The sequence below is a fragment of the Phocoena phocoena genome, chromosome 2, assembly GCF_963924675.1.
Source record: "Phocoena phocoena chromosome 2, mPhoPho1.1, whole genome shotgun sequence".
Classification (NCBI taxonomy): Eukaryota; Metazoa; Chordata; class Mammalia; order Artiodactyla; family Phocoenidae; genus Phocoena; species Phocoena phocoena.
The window spans coordinates 105,591,184-105,612,954 of record NC_089220.1 but is presented as its reverse complement, the minus strand read 5'-3'; the positions used below and the strand labels follow the sequence as shown (position 1 = coordinate 105,612,954).

The following is a 21,771-nucleotide window of genomic DNA, read 5'->3' as shown; positions in this document are numbered from 1 at the left end:
CAGGCGGACCACTGAAGCAGGCAGATGGCAGGAGCGGACTCTGGCATCAAAGGAACTCATCCCAGCTGCACCAGTCGCACCCCCTCCAGTGGGAGTGATAGGGCTTCTAGCTCAGCTTCTAGCTGCCCCTTTACCTCTCCACACTCCTCTCATCCTCTTTTCTACTGTCTGCAACACTCTCGGCCTATTAGGAAGGCAGATGTCTGATCACGCCACCCACTCTTAGGGGAACTAGTTAAAAACGACAAGATGGTTACCCCAGGTAAGTCCCAAGGAATGGTTTCCTAATTGTGCAGTTTCATTGACTGCACCAACAGGATGAAGAAAGGATTTTATTTTTTGAGACTGGGCCCTAAAATCACATATCATGTAGCCCACTGCGGGTCAAGGGCAGGACCCTGAATAGCGTGGGCTGTGGACTACAACGTCAAGCTCCAATCCAGCACTGTTTTCCATTTTCAAGAGGGAAAAGCCATTTCCTCCAAAGGAAGAATTGAGCATCAGAAAGGATGGTTTGTTCACATGGACAGTATTTCACTTCGGAATGCTGCTTTCACTCTGGAGATGGCTGAGCAACCCCAGTAAACGGAATACTCAAATCTGGCCAGAGGTGAAACTTCAGGCAGGCACGACAGTTTTCACATAGATATTCCATGTCACAGAATGTTTAGTACACCCGTCATAACAGTGAAAGGGTAAATCCACTTAGCCAAATGCCCAGGCGCCATCAGGACCCTGAGCCAGCTCCTGTGAATGTTCTCACACTTAGCAAAAATCTCACAGGGATCTGGGAGAAACAATTTCTGCATGTGTACCAGAATCAAAGATTCATGGACTTTGGGGGTTAGAAGGGATCTTAAAGATCATTTAATCCCAAAGCTCCAATGTTTCAGGTGATAAAACCAACACCTAGAAAGTGACATGCTAAGCCAAGCTCATGCCTCAGACCAGAACCTAAGACCCCTGGCTCCCTTCCCTCCTACTGACCTTAGAAAAGGCAACAAGAATAAGGCGTAAGAAGCCCAAGAGGTTTTTTTTCCCTCCTTTTTCTTTTCAAGAAACCTATTTACCAATCCAAACAAAAGGACGATCAAGAAAACGTACTTACAGCCGAGTTAAAACCGGTTAATGAGAGCTGGACCTGGTGTCTTTTGGACGCCCTGTCAATGCTTAATGGCAAAACCCTGAGCTTCAATTCCACTGCGAGAGGCAAGGCTGCGCTCCAACTTCTCAGAGAAACAAAAGCTGTGTTGTTGCACAATTTCTACTTGGCACCTAAACCTGAGTGACCGCACATTTAAAATAACATTCGATTCCACACATCTGATTTGAGGCTAGGTAAAGAGCTGACTGGAGAGAGAGAAGCAGGCATTGGTACACGGGGGGAACCAGCAGAAAGACGGCAACCGTGGTTAGGGCTCCGTGTGTTTCTACGTTGGCAGGCATTGAGAGCAGCACCCCGCGGGGAGGAGGGTGTATTTATTCTTGCTGAGCCATGCTCTGGGATTGCAAAGAATGCCATCAGCAGAGATTTATGATCCCTGGAGGCAGGCATTCTAATGGGTGCTGATGACCCACTGTGGGGTAATCTGCTCCCTGCTCGCCAGTGTTCCTCCGGGGAAGGGTTCCCCTCCTTTCATTGTGAACTAGAAAGGTGGGGCAGCTGGGATTTAGGCTTGGGCACATCCTTGTGATTTAAAGGAAAAAAAAAAAAGAAAAGGACTAAGAAGCATAAAACTTAGAGCAAAATTCAGCCTCGATGGCGGCTGTTTCAAGCATTTAGGGAATTAAACATTCATTTGTTTCGCTATTCGACAGGATTCTTAACCATTCCTTAACTCAGCAAGTCTATTCGATACGTAGTACAGTGTGCTACAGTGAAATGGCCTTCACCATTTTCCCATTAGGAAATTCAAAACAAAGTTCATTGTCCCCGGCAAAGCCTGCCACCTGATGGGAATCGCAACACCAAGCGCATTTCAGCAAGCTGCGGAGCGAGAGGGTCATTTCTGTTCCTTGTGCACAGCTATCGATTCCCGGGGTGCTCGCGGGGAAGGAGGCTTCATCTTCTCCAGGTCACAACAGCCTGCATCCCCTCTCTGGTGTTTCTGCACAGGCCTATCTCTAAGGCCATCACAAGAGCTCATTTGCTGCAGGCAGTTACAAAGAGGGGTTGCCACTGTGAGGAGACTCTGAAAAGAAAATGAGGCCTTAACGGAGACAGGTCGGGATTTAAAACCGAGGAGAAGGCAGAAAAGAAAGGTATCCCAGAATTTGTATAGAACAGTTCCTTGCCTTTGTCTCCCCCTTGGTCCATCTAAATCTAGTCTGCTTTTTTGATGATCGGAAAATGGCCAAGTTTAATTGAAATAAGTTAGTTACACAGCAAACGACAATGATGTCACTACGTCTCAATTCTATTGCCGTCTTGCCAGCCCTGCCTCCCCCGAGACTGGCACACAAGCACTATAAACACAACCAGGTATTTCCTCCCAGCCTGGTGGGCTGGCTTAGTCTCTCCATGCTAACGATGCACACTGCACGCCATGGCGAGAGCAGGCTTGAGTGGAAAGAGCAGGGGATCTGGGTCTGAATTCCGGTCTACCACTTCGTGGCTGAATCACCCCAAGAAAGTTACTTAACCTCCTCGTGCGTCACCGTCCTGACCGTAAAAACGGGGATGGCAAGCACAGGGTGGTGGGTTGTGTGGACTGAATGAGTGATACACACAAAACATGGAACAGGCTTTGGGTAAACTAAATATCAGAAAACATAAGCTTTATTCATTTCTAATACCACGAACCATGACAGTAATTAAAGGGAGCTGCCAGCAGGATCCTGGGGGCACCTGGGCACTGGCTTTATTTATTCATCTTCAACTTATCTTATTATTGTCTTTAAATAAGCGGGTTTTAATTTTTTTTTTTTTTTTAAAGACTCTGTTTAAGCAGCTAAGTAATTGCCGACTCTTGCCTGCCCGCTTCCAACGGCTGCTGGGCTGTACAATCTCTCCTTGGCTTCTGCTTTGCTCAGCCTGTTGACTAATTTCTCCACAAGATTAAATTGGCTTTGTGTAGTGCAAGGGAAATGAGGTGTGTAGTAACATATCCTCTGGAGACAACAGGGGGAAAAGCCCCATCCCTCCAGGACTTGCCCGGCAACAAAGCAGAACATCCCACCTCCACGAGCGTGAAAATCCTTCAGTCAAGTGTGAACCCTCCAATGGTCTTCCCTCCGGCATTGCCTGGTTTGCACAGAACTGATAGCTTGCCTTCCATGACCACCTCCTTTGGAGGTTCTTTGCCAGGGGTCTGCTGTTCAGGCTGTGGCTGTCTTCCCACCAGGTCAGCTGCTTGGTGTCTGCTGGGTGTCCCATGCACGGCAGACCGGGTTTGCGGTCTGATCACCCAGCTACAAATACTGCAGCCCAGCTATTGCGATTCCCTCCTCACAGGGTACCCTTGCCCTGCTTCCCCCAAACTGTCCACGGCCACGAACACAAAGACGAACTTGTTATCAACATGGAATGCTCTATTTTAAGAAGCTCATGCTCCCCTGAAAACATTTAAACAACTATAAATAGAATAGATATCACAGGACAGAATAAATTGACCTTTTGAAAAAGATTTTCCCAACAATTTCCCATTCCATTCTCCCTCCACCTTCTCTCTTGGTCCAGAGATATTTAACAACCATGGCAGGGCCCTCTACCAGCCCCTCAAAACCGCCCTCCCCCACTAAGCACATAGTTTACCCCTCCCCACCCACTATGCAGAAGGTTAGTAGAGACCAAGGCTGTTGGTTTTTCCTGATAAATATCTCCATCACTAATGAACTGCTCCTCAGTGACTTAAATCATGAGACTGAATTAGAAGTTGAACTCCACGAGAAGCAAGTATTAGAGAACAGAGCTTCAATCCCCTACTTCGTTCCCCTCTGCAACAGGTGTCACGGGGATTCCTAAGGCCTCAGCTCAGCAACCTACCTTGATGGTCTTCACCAGGTTGGCAGTGCTGTTGGCGACTTCCTTGGCTGACTGGACAAAGTGCCTCTTGGCCACAGGGTTGCCCGTCTTGGATGAGGCGATGCGGCAGGCGTTGCACAAGGCTGAGGTGTGCTTGGCGACAATCGTGGCGGCTGACAGAACCTATAAAGCACGGACTGGGTTGGGGGCACCCCACGCTTCAGTGCAGAGGAGTCCAGTTCACTGGAGTCCACCCTGGTCCCGAGCCCTGGATTCCCCTTCAACTCACATGTCTAGGGCTCATGGAAATAAAACCCATGTCTCTAGCTCTGCCGCCCCTGAAGTCACTCCAAGAAAGGGGAGGGCGGGAATTATTAAGGCAGAGAGACGAAACAAAGAAAAGGAAAGGCAGGGCTGATGTGGGAGTGGGCTGGGCTCCAGGCAGTCTCAGAGGAGATGCTGTCAGCTGTCCTTTGTGACCCCCAGCCAGGAGGGACACGGCCCAGGGTCTAGGCCAGCGCTGCCCAACAGAAACAGAGTGCGAGCCACATATCTAATTTTCAAATTTCTAGTAGCTACATGAAAATAAGTACAGAAACAAGGGAAATTATTGTAAATAATATATTTTATTGAGCTTGATAGATCCAAAACATTTCATTTCACCATGTAATCAATTTAAGAATATTAAGCTTTCACAATCCTTTATCCTACTAAGTCTTTGAAATTGGTCAGTATTTTACACTTACAGCCCATCACAGTTTGGACCAGTTACATTTCAAGTGTTTAACAGTCACATGCAGCTGTATGTCACCCCCAGGTGGGCTATAGGCACCTTATTAAGGGGTGTGGCTCAGGGATCTCCCAGCGCCAGCTGCGTTTCTGAATCTGCCTGATCCACTTTGCTGAGGCTGGTAACACCCCTTTGGCCTTAACTGGACAGGTAAGGAATCTCAGGTGCACTGACACCTGCCTTTGGTCTGGGTGGTCCCCCAGGTATCCTTTACTTGGGTCCTTCTACTGCCTCAAGAACGCTGGTCCCAGGGTCAGCAGTAGATGTGCCCATCACAGCTTGCCTCTGCTAGCCCATATAGGCCATTCTTGTTCTTTTTAGCACATACTGCTGGAATTATTGAACACGACCCATGTCACTCGGGTATTAGAAGTATCAAGGAACGTCACACATACTGTCTAGTTCTCAAATGTCTCACATACTGTCACACATACTGTCTAGTTCTCAAATGTCTCAAGTGGCTCCTTTTGTGCTATGGATTCTGACCCAGCTTTGGGGTCTGGGTCAGCACCACCACCTCTGGGAAGTGACCCCTGAGAGCCCCTCAGAGAATTCATCACACCTTCCTCTGTGCCTCCCTTGCCTTGTCATCATACCCCGATCACTCCATCTTCCAAACTTTAACCCACAGTAAGAGTTAAGGGGGTAGGGGGTCGGGTCTCACTCACGGTGACCCTTAGTCCCGAGCACAGAGCAAGCCCTCAACGTTATGTCCCCTGAACTGAACAAATGGAACCGTGAGCCTCCTGAGGAATCTCGCTGTGATTACGCCACTGTGACTGCCTTCCGGCACTCCATTCCAGAGCACCTACCTGTTCCACCCTCACCACATTTTGCAACATCCCCCTAAGTCATGATCTGGCTGGCTTTGCAAGTTCTGAAAGAATGGTCATCTTTATTCTCGCAGTCTCCCACCATCCACCCCCAAGAGCTCAAGGACATGCAGGTCTCACATCCCTGCCCCAAAGTTACCTGTGACGGGCTGCTGCCGGGGTCCACCAGGTTCTGGCATGCCATCTGGATAGCCTGGTTTGCCCTGGCAAACTGGATGGGGTCCACAAGGCCCTGATGGCCGGCCTGGCTGTTCGGATCAGAGATGCCAACAAGGTATGCAGCCTGGAAGGGAGGAGGTAAACCACAGCTCAGGCTCGCTGTACTCCTAGATACGCCTGTGGGGGAGTGTGGTCCCACAGTATACATACAACAGTCATTCTCAGGTGCTCCCAGTGCAAGGTGGTCAGACTCATCTCATCAGTAAGAGTTTAGGCATGGACAAGCTGACACTTGCTTGGGCCGGGGACATGCCAGCAGGAGTTTGCTACAGGCTTTTGGGAACAGTCTCCTTGTTCTTAAGAAAGCCTCAAGAAGCTCTTCCATGGGGCATGACCAAGGATGGATGCAGCCGAGTGCTCTGGCAGCCACCTTATGACCATGAGGGGGACCAGCCTCAGCATGGAGCTCACTCTTTGGCTGGCAGATGGCAGAGGGGGAAAAAAGTGGGTGTAGACTGATGGTGTGGAGCTACTGGCTAGGCCAACCCTGGAGCCTGCCCTACATGAGGATTTCTCATCTCGTAGCCTAATGTATCCTTCTTGTTTAGGCCAGTATTTGAAGCAGTAAGTAAGAATGAATAAAATGGTTCAGGGGAGAAAAAGGCAATATTCGGTCTCTAAGAGGACAAGAGGCTACAAGAGAAGGTCTTCTCTTCAAACCCTTTGAGGTGTTAGCCAAATAACAGGGAGAAAATGAATCTGTGAGGGAAAATTCTAACCTTAACTCATTTCCCCTGAGATATGAGGGGCCAAATAAGGGAAGGTGATTTCACCTCCTGAACTAGGGATGTTTTTCTTTGGTTCAATAAAATCTTCTAGGCTCAAGGCAATTGTCAAATGATAAATCCTTCAAGGTAAATGCTGACATTCTTGGAAATTCAGCTACATGAGCCCAGCAATTATTGGAAATATACAGCACAGTTGAAGACGAGCCAGGAACATGCCTGATCATGACTCTGTGTGATGGCATCCAATTTTTTCTCCTTCTGATTCTAAAAAGAGCATGACTAAGACTTTAGCAACTCTAAAGCCTCAGAGGGAATTTGAATTGTGTCATACCTATTTTTTCCCCCCCAAACAACTTATCTGTAACAATGACCTTAAAAAAAAAAGAAAAAAAGAAAGAAAAAAAGACGGGCCTCTGAACCCTTAGGCTGGGTCTGCAGGGTTCAGTGTTCTCTCCAGGCTGCTCTGCTCCAGAGGTAACGGGCTGATGTTTTGCCTAAATGCTCAGCCAGCAAGAGCCACCACCTTCTCCATGGTTTCTGTGGTGATGGGTGGAGATGGAGCTGAAGCTGAAGCCCCCGCGTGCCTCCCACAGGGACCCGGCACAGGACAGGGCTGGAAGGCCTGCGTCGTGGGGCACGGGCACCCGTGCCTTACCTGGGCTGCAGCCTCCGTCAGCCCACAGAGAGCCTTGGACGCAATCCCCACACACTCCCCAAAAGCAGGGAGGTCCCCGGTCTTGGCATTCTGCGAAATCCCTGCCATCGACTCGCCCAGAACCTGCAAAACAAACCAGCAGTGATATTCTGACCAGCATTCCTTCAGACCATGGGGTAAAGGGGCTACCCTTCCAACTTGAATGTTCAAGGCCACTTAATTTACAATATTTGTCATTATTTTACTTTATTTGCAATAAGAAGAGATTTAAGATAATGATATCATTTCTGTTCCACAAAGAGAAATAAATAGATTCTGAAGTTTTCACCCAAAAGTTATCTATATCTCAAGGAGGTACAGTTACTATACATAGATCAATAAACTAAAATCTATACAGGTCAGCCCATGGGTGAATGGTCTAAACTGAGAACTGTTAGTTCCCAGGATATAAAATCAGACATATCTACCGAGCTGTAGGTGAAGACCATACCCAGAAAGCAGAAGACACACTCTTCCCGATATTATTCACTTATTAATTGATAGTCTTTAATTAATTAATTAATTTTGGGGGGCTGCACTGGGTCTTCATTGCTGTGCGCAGGCTTTCTCTAGTTGCAACGAGCGAGGGCTACTCTTTGTCGCAGCGTGCATGCTTCTCATTGCAGTGGCTTCTCTTGTTGCGGAGCACGGGCTCTAGGCGCTCAGGCTTCAGTAGCCATGGCACGTGGGCCCAGTAGTTGTGGCTCGTGGGCTCTAGAGCGCAGGCTCAGTAGTTGTGGTGCACAGGCTTAGTTGCTCCCGTGGCATGTGGGATCTTCCCGGACCAGGGCTTGAACCCGTGTCCCCTGCACTGGCAGGCGGATTCTTAACCACTGCACCACCAGGGAAGTCCCTATCAGAGGTCTTTAAAATAACAGCTAAACGGGATTTCAGTACTCAGAATCTAACCCAGAGAGGTCAAGCACCATGCACAAGGTCAGACAGAAGGTCACACAGGCAGAGGCAAGGCGCCTGCCCCATATCTGGTGTTGTGTCTTCATGGGCCTCCTCATGCCCCAGGAAGGCAGGTCCTACTTTCCAGGGTCACAGATCTTAGAACTGAAGGATGTTCAACAGAAATCTTCAGGGAGACTATCACATCCAAGTCTAGAACCCAAGACAGAGCTCTTTGTTTGTCAAGAAGCCATCTTAGATAGGGAAAGAAAGAAATTCCATTCATCTCACTTGCATTTCATTTTATCCTGATTTTGAGGCATTCTCAAAAAACACTGGTGCAATTACCATAGATCAGTGTTTCCTGACCTTTTAAAATATTATTATTATTGCTTTGATAAGAAGTCTTTTTAGACCACCTCCCTCCAACTGCCACCCACATTAAATTAAATACTAAGAAATAAGATCTTGTTGAGCAGGGTTAAGATTTGGAGAAGGGAGGACACAAACCTTTGTATAATCTTAGATACTTTCACCACCCGTACCCCCCAAAAAACCCCCACAATTTTTCACTCCCCTTGAGAATGCAAGGCATGGATAGATGGTGAAAAGAACACACGGGAGGATCTCATATAAGCCAAGGCCGTTGAAGGGCCTTCCCCACCAGCGCAGTCCCAGTTGAAGGAAATACATGCTCTGACTCACAGTAAGACCCATCCCTCATAGGGTCTGAGCAGTGGTTCTCATAGAGTGGCCCCTGGACCACATGGCAGGACCTGGGAACATGTCAGAAATGCACAATCTCCCCCACCTTGGGATCTACTGAATCAGAAACTCAGGGATGTGACCTAGCAAGGTGTGTTCAACAGGACCCCCAGGTGATTCTGATGCACAGCCAGGTTTGAGAAGCACCTGGGCAAAGGGCGCCATAACAAGGCTTTAGGACACGGGCAGCCATGCAGAGGGGCCACGGGCCGGTGCACACAAAGCATGTCTTGATTCTTCCCCACAATGAGGAGGGATGCTAACAGCACAGCCAGGCTTACCTTGGAGTTTTCCATTACACTCTCGATGCAGTCAAAGTAAGAGAGGTCACTAACAGGTTCATTGGGATTGTCCAACATCCCCTTGACAGTCTACAGAAGGAGAACACAACTTAAGAGCAAGCCTTATAGAACAAGGGAAACTCAACATAAAATACCCACTATCAACTTCCCCTCCATACACAGAATTCTGGTCATTATCCAGATTCTTGAGAGCAATTTAGATCACAGTGTCTATGACTTCAGATTTCCTGTGGGCAACACCACGCTGATTGGGGTGGGTGTGTCTTGGTTAGCTCTGACAGAGAGGAGAATCTCTTGTTTTCAAATGTGAAGGAGAAGCATGGTATCCACAGAACGGGGACATTTTTTTCTTAAAGAATCTGAAAGTTAGTGGGAGGCAATATATATTCATGGTCAATGAGTATAATTTCTCTGCTGGATAACTCCAAGGAGCTTAAATATCAAGGACAGGTTCATTCATTTCTTCTTGATTAGTAGGGACCTCAGTTTTCAATTCTGGGACCTTTCAATGCATAGGCATGAAAGAAGGTAACCCCCCCAAAACCGCCCACTGGAATGGTTCATTTGTTTTTAACTTTAAAAGTATAGAAAATGTTGAATCTTGTTTAGGTCTCCATCAAGGAACAGGGCATGGGGCTTGCTTTTTCTGCCTTTGTCTCCAGTCTGCTGAAAACCGTTGCTAGCTTTCATGTTGCAATAACCTTTGATCATCGTTTATGAGGGACTTTTCCAGGGGAGGAAAGTCAGGGGACATAGCCATCCATCTTCCTCCCTGTTGAGTGAGAAGATACAGTGGGACCTAGCAGGCTTTGGGGCACAGCCAACAAAAAGACAAGGCCATGTGAGTTACTAAGGGTTGGGGGGAAGTAATGGTGAAACTGCTGAGTTAATCAGCAAAGATCTGAGGGAAAGAGGGCTGCATACAGAAGGTGTTCATTTCATTGAAGAAACTCCTCCCACTCCTTGGATAATCAAAACTGCCTTAGTAACAGCAACACTGAAATAGCCATAATTTTGGCAACCAAGGATACCATTAAGGCACAGAGGATGTGCATCTGGGCCAACAGACCTCATTTAGATCAACAGTCCACGTGTCATTTATATTTGCAAATGTGAACAGACCAGGATAGGGCGGTGACTCACCCAAGGAAGGAAACATTCTCCACTGTTTTCAGAATGCTTCAGTCCCCTGCCTATTCTCACTTTCAGTTGTGCCAATGGCCTCTTGCCATCGGCGGACTGGGCCTCAATCAGACCCTTCAGAAGCTGCAATCAACCCCCCACCCCTAACATCTCTGGCATGGTGGGTATCCCTGTTCAGAAAACTAAAGGTACACTCGGTACAACCAACCCATATCTACTGAGATAACCATTTGCCTGTTTCAACATAACCTGAATTGGTTAGGACTGCTTTACAGACAAGTAGGCACACTGATTTTATTCTTGCCCATGTATACTCTGTGGGCATAAATGAATTTTCCATTAAAAATAAACCCTAAGTATGAATATAAACTGATAAGCCCTATACTGTGTCTGGAGCTCCACGGCCACCTTGACTGTATAGTAATAAGTGTTACTCCTGGGTTTTCTCTAATGAGTCCCCTACATGTTACAAAATACGATGTATGGGAAAATCATTTTTACTCATAAAGCACATCTATTCCAGCTTCTCCCAAACACCCCAGAATAATCACTCCCAAACTTTTTAGGTAGAAATTGCTTATCTTCAGCCTACACTCAATACCATAGGCCTCTTCCTGTATGAAATAAAGAATCCTTTAACAAAGCAACTCTTAAGTGGAAACAGGGAAGCAAGGATGATAACCCCACCAAATCTAATTTTTCTTTAATTCCTTCCCACTTGGATTGGAACTTTGGCTCCAATAGTTTCCCAGGAAAGATCAAAGGTAAGAATAGAGGAGAAGAACCTGACCCGGAGGGAAAGGACAGACACACAGACACTCTGAAATCCTCAGCAGCCTTTCCAGGGACTCACCTCAAGCTCCCGCAGGGCGTTATCACATTCCTTCTGGCCAGGAGCTTGCTGGGTGCACAGAGTGATGAGCTGATTGATGCTCTCCGTCACAGCTCTGCGACGACAAATACGGAAAGAGTGTTTTTTGCTTTGTTTTGTAAAGATCAACAGTAATTTCCCCAACAATGTTTTGTAGGTTCGCTAGGAATACAATTACTTCACTATAAAGGCTGTGGTCCCTGTGACAGCTCTGCCACAAGGCTCTAAACCAGCAGCCCCCGACCTTTCTGGCACCAGGGACCGGTTTCGTGGAAGGCAATTTTTCCACTGCGGGGGGGGGGGGGGGCAGGGGGATGGTTCAGGCAGTAATGAGAGCAATGGGGGCGATGGGTCAGCGGTAATGCGAGCCATGGGGGAGCAGCAGATGAAGCTTCCCTTGCTTTCCCGCCGCTCACCTCCTGCTGTGCGGCCCGGTTCCTTAACCAGTCCTCCGCCTGGGGGTTGGGCCCCCTGCTCTAAACAACCAAAAATCAACCACAGCCAGGGAAGAGAGAATGAGAATACCTACCTTGCTTCTCATTATTCATTGATTTACCCTTAAAAGTATCAATACTAATAGTTCTCTTAAGAAAGTGTGGCTATCTTTAATATATTCACAAGAAGGAATTCACAATGAAGTTGCAAATGGCAAACAGCTCATAGCAACACTGTTTTCAGAATCCTTCCCTAGCAGCCCATAGGAATGGGATGATCCGAGCTAGGCTATTTTGGACAGCCTTTGTATAGTTTGGACTATTTTGTATATTTTAAAAGTCACACTGTAAACTGTGCCTTATGATTTTAAAACCTCTTCTTACCATTCATTTCTACATGACTGACCAGTTCCTAGAAGCTATACCAACATTATTCTTTAAAAGAGCTATTTTCTTTGTTAACATTAATAGGAATCAGAGATTCTTACATGATTTTACATGTGTTTCCATTCTTCTTAGAACTTAAAACACAGCCCAGATTTTTTTCTACATTGGCTAGGGTTCCACCCCTCCTGGACAGCCTCTGTTTAGGTTGCCATGGATGATTTATAAAGGCACGGTCCATTTTGAGTTAATTTCTTTAACAAGGTGTGAAATATGGATCCAGATTTTTTTTCATGGGGGGGAAATATGGAAGTCTAACTATTCCAGTACCATTAAAAATGCCATCCTTTCTGCACTGAATTGCTTTTTTAACCTTGTTGACAATCAGTTGGCCATATTTGTGTGGGTCTACTTCTGGACTCTATTCTATTCCATTGACCTGTGTGTCTAACCCTCCACCAATACCACACTGTTTTGATTACTGTACCTTTACACTAAGTCTTAAAATTGAATACCCTTGTTTTTATAAATGAAAAAAACAGACACACACACACACACACACACACACACACACACGAGATAATTCCCTAAGGAGATGCTACAAATAAGAAGCAGAAATAAGACTTAAACCCATGTCTATCAGACACAAAGGCCAGATTCAAAACCAATTTTTTGCAGGGCCATAACTGGTCCATAGTTTGGGCAGGACCCTGAATTCTATTCACAGTCAGTAACCACTGCAGCTAACAGGAAACTTAAAATAAAACAAACAAAATCAAAATAGGACACACATTACTGCTAATCATTAACACTGTCTAATATACAGATGCCGCATTTTATTAGTTAAATTGGCTTTGCAGCTTCCCACAGAATATCAAATTAGGTGGAAAAAGATGTTGCCAATGTACAAAGGCAGTCAGCTTAATTATTTGATGAGGAGCTACTGCTTTGAATTTTAAATTTAGCTAGAGTGATGGGAAGAAGAAAAACATTCCTCAGCTCAAGAAGGAATCCCCAAATAGCTTGTGTAAGATTAACTCTAGTGACTCATTTATTTGTGGAAAAGTGCTTAACTAAGTAAGGTGTCATGGGGAAGCACTGTGCCTTCCAGGTGCAAAGCAAAACAAGAACAACTGAGATAGCAGGACAGTCTCTAGTTGGGACCACCTTTGGAAGGTGCAGTTCATGATGTATTCACTGGAAGGGTCCCCCAGAGAGTCCAACACCGTGTTCTGCAATGGCAGCCTTCAAGACATACTTCGGAGTGGACAGGCTGGATGTGTCAACATAACAAAGGGTACAGCCCTCAACTGTGGTGACATGATCATTTGGGGAATATTTCCACGTGTCACACAAGCTTTCCATTTGGCTTATTTCCTTCAATGTTTTCTGTTTATCTACATTTTTAAAAAGCTAGTCTTTATATAAAGATTTTTCCATTAGAAACTAAGTGTTTACAGGAATTCCCTGGCAGTCCAGTGGTTAGGACTCTGCATTTCTACTACCATGGGCCCGGGTTCAATCCCTGGTTGGGGACCTAAGATCCCGCAAGCCAGGCGGTGTGGCCCCCTCCAAAAAGAAAAAACAAACCAAAAAAAAAAACCCCAAACTAAGTTTACAATTGGTAAATCCTGAGAATATATAGCTATTCACTGACCTTTCAACAATTTTTAGAAGTGAAAAATGTTCAAATAAAAACTTGGGGTAAAACAACAACAACAAACAAACAGACTAATAAGAGTTTGTGATTGGATAGTCCTTAACAGTGCCAGCACAGCACTGCATGCTTGAATGAGTCACTTGGGTAATACTGATCCATGACTAAAAAGCATCATTTAGGTATCATTTATCCCCGTAACTCATTTTAGAGTCTGGATTGCATAGCTAAATAAACTTAGCGGCACAGAGGCAAATGGTTATATAGATTTGACAATGGGAAACAGTATTTTCATGTTTCAAACTACGGTACTTATTTCTAAGAGCAAAGGATTAAAGACAACCCAAATATGCAGTGATAAAGGACTGATTAAATGTATAGTCTATAACAGAATTCTTGGCACCCATTAAAAGTCATGATATCATATTCCTTATATAGAAAACTAGATATAAAAACCACATAAGCCCATACCTGTAAGAATATACATATGCATAGAAAAATGACAATGACGTATCACAACGTTAACAGTGATTTTATAATATTATTTTAAAGCAGATACCAGTAAATCTACTAAAGCATTATGAATTAACCTACTTACACTGTTATAAAAATACAGCCAACATTAGCTGCATCCTCCCTTCATTCTAGGTAAATCCAAGTAGGCTTGAACTGTAGTTGCTTTTACTTTCCCCACACTTTTCGGTAATGATCAAAGCCGTACAAGTTTATTTTAAAAAATACAAAAAATTAAATAACCGTAATTTCACCATCTAGAGATAGTGTTTTCCTGTAATTCATTCTTTATCTAATAAGCATATTGAGCCACTCTCAGTTTTTAATAAATTGGGATCTACAACCTCAGACGTTAAAGGCTTTCTAACCTACAAATCATTTAGCATTCAGAGATACTAAATTGATTCAGACAGGAGTTTGTGAGCTCTGGAAGGAACCTTTATATAGATATAGAATTGGGGCAGAGGTGAGAGAAGAAAATCAACCAGCTTGTGCTTTTGATTATTTATTAAGCCCAAGTCGTCCAATAGCAAGCTTGGAGGGGAACAGAGCAACTTCAGATGATTCCCTTCCTCAAAGGAGGACGTGCTTAGAAAGGCAACTAAGAGCAAACTGAAACTCCCCTGTCTGTATTCCCTGGGTCCTACCATGCACAAGGCATGGGGAGTAAAAAAAATAATACAGTTTAAGTCTCTCTAGGAAAGCAAGGTGCTTGCAATCCAGTTGGAGAGGCAAGACAATGAACAGACAAGACACAAAGGTGAGCCAGAGGAAGCAGTGATGGGGGGTGTGACACCAGGATCAGCCAGACACAGGCAGGACTTGCTGGGAGTGAAAGAAAGAAAATGAAAGCCTCGACCGTGGGCGTGGGTTCTGCCTATGAAGGAGGGCCCAACATGGACCAGAGCAATTGGAAAGTCAAGGCTCAGCGAGATCCTGATTCAGATTACGGGAATGGAACATTCTAGAGGAGACCAAGAGACAGAAGGTGGCTCAGTGTACATTTTTCTACTTTACAGCATGGAAGTGCTGCTTGCTGGGACATCCTTTTTCACCATCTCTGGAGACAGGAAGACTCCTGCCCGGCAGGAACTTCAAAGCAAAGGGTGGTCCGGGAAGAGGTGCCTCCTGCAAGGTCCTAGGGAGCCCTCAGGGGACTGGAAAGCAGCTGAACACCTGGCCTAGGATGGCCCTGATGCTGGCAGCTGCGGGCGTCAAGTCTTCAGCCCGGGAGTCCTTCTGGCCAGGGTGACTGTGGTGTGCTCGGCAGCTTGGGGAGGTGCTCAGAGTTAGGGCACTTCCTCCTTTTGCCACTGCCAACTGGTTTCCCACTTCCTTAACTAAGTTCAGGGAGCATCAGTCCAGCCCCCAGGCAGGGAAAAGCCTGATGAACGGTGGACAAAGGGTCTCCAGCTCCACCCAACTTGCCAGAAAAGAGCCAGAGCCAAGCAGTTACACAGAAAGAAGACAAACAAGCCAGGACCTCAACAGAAAATGACTTCCTCCCCACGCACATCAGAAACCAAGGGACCAGCTTCCTCAGATGCACCTGGGCTCAGATGCAGAATGATCAGGGGAGCAGAGGGAAAAGCACACATACTCTACTGCTCTCCCAGAAGTAAACCATTTTCTCCTAAAGCAGGAAGAATCACGGAGACTAGAAAGAACAAAGAAAGGGTTCAAGTCTGCTGATGTAGGAGCAGGGTGGGGCTGAGTTGGTCCAGGCCTGGGCCCCCACAGTAGCATCTCTGTGGGGCCTTTGGGGACATCCACAGGAAGGACAGGCAGGCATGGCCGTCTCAAGTAGAGGGAGGGCAGTGGGACTGAAGATGAGGACGAGAGCAATCGATTCCCTGCTGCCCAACTCCAAAGGTACTTAGGCACCAGACTGTTGTGAGGCCCAGACAGAATGAGGGTGGCATGCCCTGATTGTGCCCCCTGTCCTAACTCCACCAGGGCCGTCCCAGTCTTACAGTGTGTGCCCTTATCAGGCATGTGGTAAAAATCTGTTTAATGAACAAATGAAGGAACAAGAGAATGAATGAAGGCACCCCAGATGGGCAGAGCTTTACCCTCCAAGGGGAGCTGCCTGACTCACTTGACCTGGCTGGAGCTTCCGCTGGGAAATCACCCCAGGGAGCAGAGCTTGCCAGCATGGGCCAAGAAGCCAAGGAGAATAGGCCAGCAACTTCCTGCAGCTGTTCCAGCCCAAGACTATCAGTTCATGTGATGATTCTTGAGTGCTGTCTTGGCTATGAAACCATCAGGCTGGGAATTCTGTCAACTGCTGAAAGCCAGGACAGACAGAGGCAAAGCAAGCTTTTTTTACCTCGCCTCCAGGTCCCTTCCTCAATGTCACCACCAGGGGGCGTTCAGACACTCACAGAGCCAGGACACCAGCAGCATGCTTTCGGGTCCTGGATTCCCTTCGGTATGGGGCTTTCAAAAGGCCAATTTATACTCTCCCCTAATTCCCACAATTTAAGAGAGTCGACAACACACTCTAAGTTGGAAACTGTAATTTTGAAACGATGTGAAAAATTTAAGATAATGAAAAACATCTGAGTTCAGATACCTGGCAACATTAGTTGCCTTACCCAAAGGTTGTTTGTAGGAAAAGAGAGTGATTAAGAGGGTTTTAGATCAGAAACAGCTGCACGACAGAGACGACATCACTGTCCCTCTTCATCTCCACCACGATCCCAGGAGGGCACTCACCTAATGCAACAATCACAAACAAAGCATAAGATGGAGGTGTGGAGATGTGAGGGTATTTTTCCCATCACCTAGTGGCTCTAGCTATCATTTGAAGGTAAAGTATGTATCTGGGAATAAATGAAGAAACTCAAAGGTTTTGAAGGCAACTGCTCTGAAATTACCTAACCCCCCCATAAAAATAAAATAACACTACAAGCAAACAGGAGACCAGAGACAGGTTTTAACCAGTGGTACCATGCTACCTTATATATCGAGAACTGAACAGAGCTCAAGGACAATGTAGTCTGTACACATCCCTATTTGGCAAATGGGAAAGTTTAGACAGGTTGAGTGACCTGACCAAGGTAACCTAGTCAAGCACTAAAGCTTGTACTAGAATTCATGTCTCCTGATTCTAACAACTTATAAAAAGCCAGGAGAGGGGGCTTCCCTGGTGGAGCAGTGGTTGAGAGTCCGCCTGCCAATGCAGGGGAAACGGGTCTGTATCCTGGTCCGGGAAGATCCCACATGCCGCAGAGTGGCTGGGCGCATGAGCCATGGCCGCTGAGCCTGCGCCTCCGGAGCCTGTGCTCCGCAACGGGAGAGGCCACAACAGAGAGAGGCCCGCATACCGCCAAAAAAAAAAGCCAGGAGAGATAAAGACATTAAAAAATAAATAAGCAAACAAAATCAAGTTTAAAAAAATTTAAGTAGAGTTCAAGCCATGCGTTTTAAAAATCACTTATCTGCACATTTTGAAAATGTTTCTAATTATGCTGTGTCCTAATTGTCCTGCATTTAATCTCTCACTGCTGTTAGTTTTCCTACATATAAAGTGATATCAAGAAATGCTACAAAAACAGGCCTACACTTCCACAGGAAAATAAAATACCCTACCCTCTCGGTTCAGGAATACGAATGTGGGATTGCCAATATAAAATTTTCCTGGGCTGTCGCTGCAGTTTCTCCAGCTACCAGCACTCCATCACTAGTTATTGAACTAAACGGCCCTAGTGCAGAAATTGTCTTGTATGACCCAGTTCCTCAGGTGAAAACAACAGGAAAGAAGAATGTTGACCTTACCCCAAGTTCAGATTCATGTTTTAACATATTTCCCAAAACAATTTACTCCTCCCCACCGCCCCATTCATTCTGAGCTAGAGCCCTTCTGCACGTGACGAAGTGAACCTGTTTAAATCCATCTAATTAACATTGGTGCCAGGCACATAGTAAGACTCAAGAAATGTTGAATGGCTAGTTGAGTGTTGGTTTTTTTATACTTTTCAGCATCTTCTGATTTCTTTTTAATGAACTTATATTACTTCCATAATCTGAAAGATAGTAATACCACTTTCAAAAAAAATCTAAGCCACTACGTTTATACATCATTGGGGGCCTTAAGACTAAGCAAGTCCTCCTGAAAAGGCTTTAAGAGGAGACAGAAGGCATCTTTAGGGGAGAAAGCGCATGCAAATGGGCCCGTTTAATAAGACACCAGCATCTCTGTCACTCTCGCCTCCAACTCTGACAACAGAAGGTCAGCACTACTTCTTCGCTCAGCAAAGCAGCAGGATGTCAGGTGGATCTTACAAACACTGCCGTTATTTAACCACACGTGAACGCCCATTTTGTTCCACTCTTACCTTGCAGCTGCGGCCAGGAGATTTTTTGCATTGGGTGCTCCTGGGTCTACAGAGAGAGACTTGGCAGCTAACAGCAGCTTGCTGGATGCCATCGAGATGTTCTTGAGGTTCCCTATCACTTGGATCTGGTCTTCTTTCGTCTGGAAGGTCAAAAGGAGCCAGAGTAATTAGGGGCTGTCCATTTCTCCTAGGCAGCGTTCAGAGCTAGGAGCAGCACCTTGAAACGGAAGCAGGTTATCTGTCGAGGTTGCATTAAGTCCAGTTCGTCTGCAGATGCCTAACTTGTTAAGACTCTGCCCAGTGTCTACCGTTCCCCAAACAGATATCTGGACCAAGATGCACACAACAGGACAGAAATCCAGCCCAAGTGGGTCAGCCGAGAGCTGTGCTGTCTCACACGTGTGGGCATTAATGGGGGCGGGAGGGAGAAAGCGAGCGAGAGAGCACACAGACAGGGCCACAACTCCAGCATCTTGCTCAACAATGCTGGAGTTATCAAGGGGCTTGTCCATCTCAGCCTGGCACAAACTACCATCACTGTCTGGACATTTAGAGCTGACTGCATCCCAGAAGCTCCCAACTCTGGAAAGGATACATTTCTCACCTGGCCTGCCATCCGAGAAACAACCCTTTGTAGATAACAGAGTAAAAAACACCCTGGGTACCACTTTTAGGGAGTTCACAGGAGCTCGCAAAAAAAAAAAAAAAAAAAACCAGCTCCATAAGCTGACACCAGACCAGACCAGTCACCCTCCCTTGTTCTAAACAAGGGGTTTATCTGTTCATCTGAAAGAGGTAAGTTTGAATCACTTGACACTCAGGATCAGACACAGCCTTTTCAAGTGGGCTCCCCGAACTTCAAATACATGAGTTTTTACAGTATTAAACCACATTTGAAGTATAGGATGCAGAGCTGCCCTCCCTCCAAAAAGCATAAATAAAATGATGAGTTCTGTTGGAGGATCGTGGGAAAAGTTATCTGTCATTTCCCGGAAGAACTTCACACATAAGCTAATAGTATCTTTGGGAATGCCATTCTTGTGAGCTCATGGAGCTCTCTGAGCAGCAAAGACAGTGTAAAGGTGTGGGCTGCTCACAGCTTCCCCGCTCTTATTTGCCACTTGCCCGCAGGGGACGACGGTCCACCAGAGTCGAGAGGGGCAAGGGTCAACTCCACTCAGCCACACCAGCCTCACCTGAGCCTGGCCCGCCATCTCAATGCCGGCATCGAGGAATTCATCGAAATCATCACTGAACTTCCCGGAGGCTGCAGCCAGCTCTCCGCTCTGGCCCCGAGTGGCATGGACCACCTCCCCTGCAGACTGGTTCAGATCGGCCGCTGCTTGGTTCAGTTCACTCTGGGCTTCCTGGAAAGGCTTCGTGCTCGGAGGTAACTATGGCAAGAGAAGGCACGTTGCAGGAGAAGTTCTACTTTGCGTAGGAGAAACAAAGGCAGTATGTTGCAGAGGGAAGACAGACTCTCCTGGGATGCAGTTGTGAGTCATCTAGACTAAAAGGCTCTGTGTGGTCTGAGCCCTTGTTAAGGTTGACCTTCAAAATATGTACATTCCCTTGAACACCTATTCAGTGCTAGACACAGTGGATCTAAAAATGGTAAGGACAGCTTTCCTCAGGCTTCTGGTCTCCTAAGTGGCAGAGCCAGGATTCACACCTGGGCAGTCTGACTCGGGATCCACTCTCTGAACCAGCACTCTATCTTGGGTTTCTCAGATGGAAACTCTCAAAGGTTTAGCTTTCTGGAACTAAAAGGCAGATGCTATGAAACTTTAAATCCTATTCTTCTAAACTGACAGCCATCAATTTTATTCATCAGTTGGTCTTTGCTAACAATATACTGAATAGCTTTTCCACAGAAGTGCCACTAGCAGAACTGTAACTGTTTGTGGAAAGTTCCAGAGAGTTAAGCTAGATATTAGTCACATCACACCCACTGCTTGCATACCTGGTATATGCCAGGGACCAGGCAGAGAAGAACCAAAGATGAACAAGGCCAAGTACCCGCAAAGGGGACTCACAAGACAGGGACGGGACCAGGCCCCAAAGTGAAATTCCACAGACGGCTCACTCTCTCAGTGAGTCCTTGACACTTGTATCCCTTTATCGCCTGATGGTCACTGCCTGAGATGTCCTGATAAGAAGTTAGATGATCATATACCCCCTCCCCTCCATTCCTGTCTTACTGGGATGACCTGAGAGCAAACAGCAACATGGGCTCAAAGAAGAAGTAAACTTTAGAAGCTCTACCTGGGAACTCGGCTGATCAGACAGCAAAACAAGGAAAAGGCAAATCGGCAGGAAAAACAGGACTCCTGAGGGAAAGGCTAGCCGCTCAGAGGTCCCCTAGAGGGGAGGAGACTCCACCCACACCTAAGGTGAGCCCAGTCCCCCAGGCGCCCCTGCCAGAGCCAAAACCTCTCACCGAGTCCACCAGCAGCTTCTTGCTTGACTCCCCGATGCTCTTCAAGGCCACGTCCACATCCTTCTGCCCAGGGAGGCAATTCACGCAGTTATTCAAGGAGTGAGAGACGGCTTTGGCCACCTGAATACACAGAGGGAGAAAAGCCCCATCAGAAAGCAGGTTTCAGGGCAAACATTCTTGCACATGTGTTGGGAGTGAGCAGAGCTAAAAGAGATGGGGAACTGATCTGCCAGCGTCTGCCTGACACTGTTTACCGTTAAATCTCCTCATTTAGGCCGCTCACTGGGGTTAACATCCTGTCTTAGCACAGGGTCTGACACAGCGATACAGCACACCCTACCTGCTCCCAAGGCCAGGCCAAGTGCTGACTGTGGCTCAAATACAACTCTCGAACATTCTGTCAGGTTCTGAAACAAAGGTATCCAACACCAAGAGGAAGAGAAACAGCTGCCTTCTAGAGAGCCCTGCAGAGGTCCTGAGGTGGAAGGAGGCCCTGAGTCCTTTGGATCACAGTTAGCCCGCCCTGGGATGGATTTATGCTCAGCGACCCTCTGGTGCCATCATCCCACACCTCGCCCTGCCCAAGGGCAGGCGGAATGTTCTGAGCACTTCCAGACCAACTTGGAGTTGCCCACATGCTGCCTTTTAAGGATGTGTGAGGCTCCTTGTCTACGCTCTCTGGTAAGAATCACCTGAAGAGGCACTAGAGAGAGTTTAAAGCACCGAGTAGCTAAACCAACCATATCTACCTCACCTCCCAGGCTAGGAAGAGGGATATACGTAAGCACACACAGGCCCAA

The 21,771-nt window shown here is 46.6% G+C and overlaps 1 protein-coding gene across 1 annotated transcript in view; it reads right to left on the bottom strand.

Annotated features, from left to right (window-relative positions):
• Window positions 1-21,771, bottom strand: part of TLN2 (talin 2) — a 441,569-nt gene that overhangs the window by 81,664 nt on the left and 338,134 nt on the right. The window contains exons 30-37 of the mRNA XM_065872706.1: window positions 20,972-21,091; window positions 19,728-19,925; window positions 18,532-18,671; window positions 11,186-11,279; window positions 9,169-9,258; window positions 7,190-7,312; window positions 5,727-5,870; window positions 3,986-4,147 (exon numbers count right to left, since the gene is read on the bottom strand). Coding sequence (XP_065728778.1) covers window positions 3,986-4,147; window positions 5,727-5,870; window positions 7,190-7,312; window positions 9,169-9,258; window positions 11,186-11,279; window positions 18,532-18,671; window positions 19,728-19,925; window positions 20,972-21,091 — 1,071 coding nt within the window. The remainder of the gene's footprint in view (window positions 1-3,985; window positions 4,148-5,726; window positions 5,871-7,189; window positions 7,313-9,168; window positions 9,259-11,185; window positions 11,280-18,531; window positions 18,672-19,727; window positions 19,926-20,971; window positions 21,092-21,771) is intronic.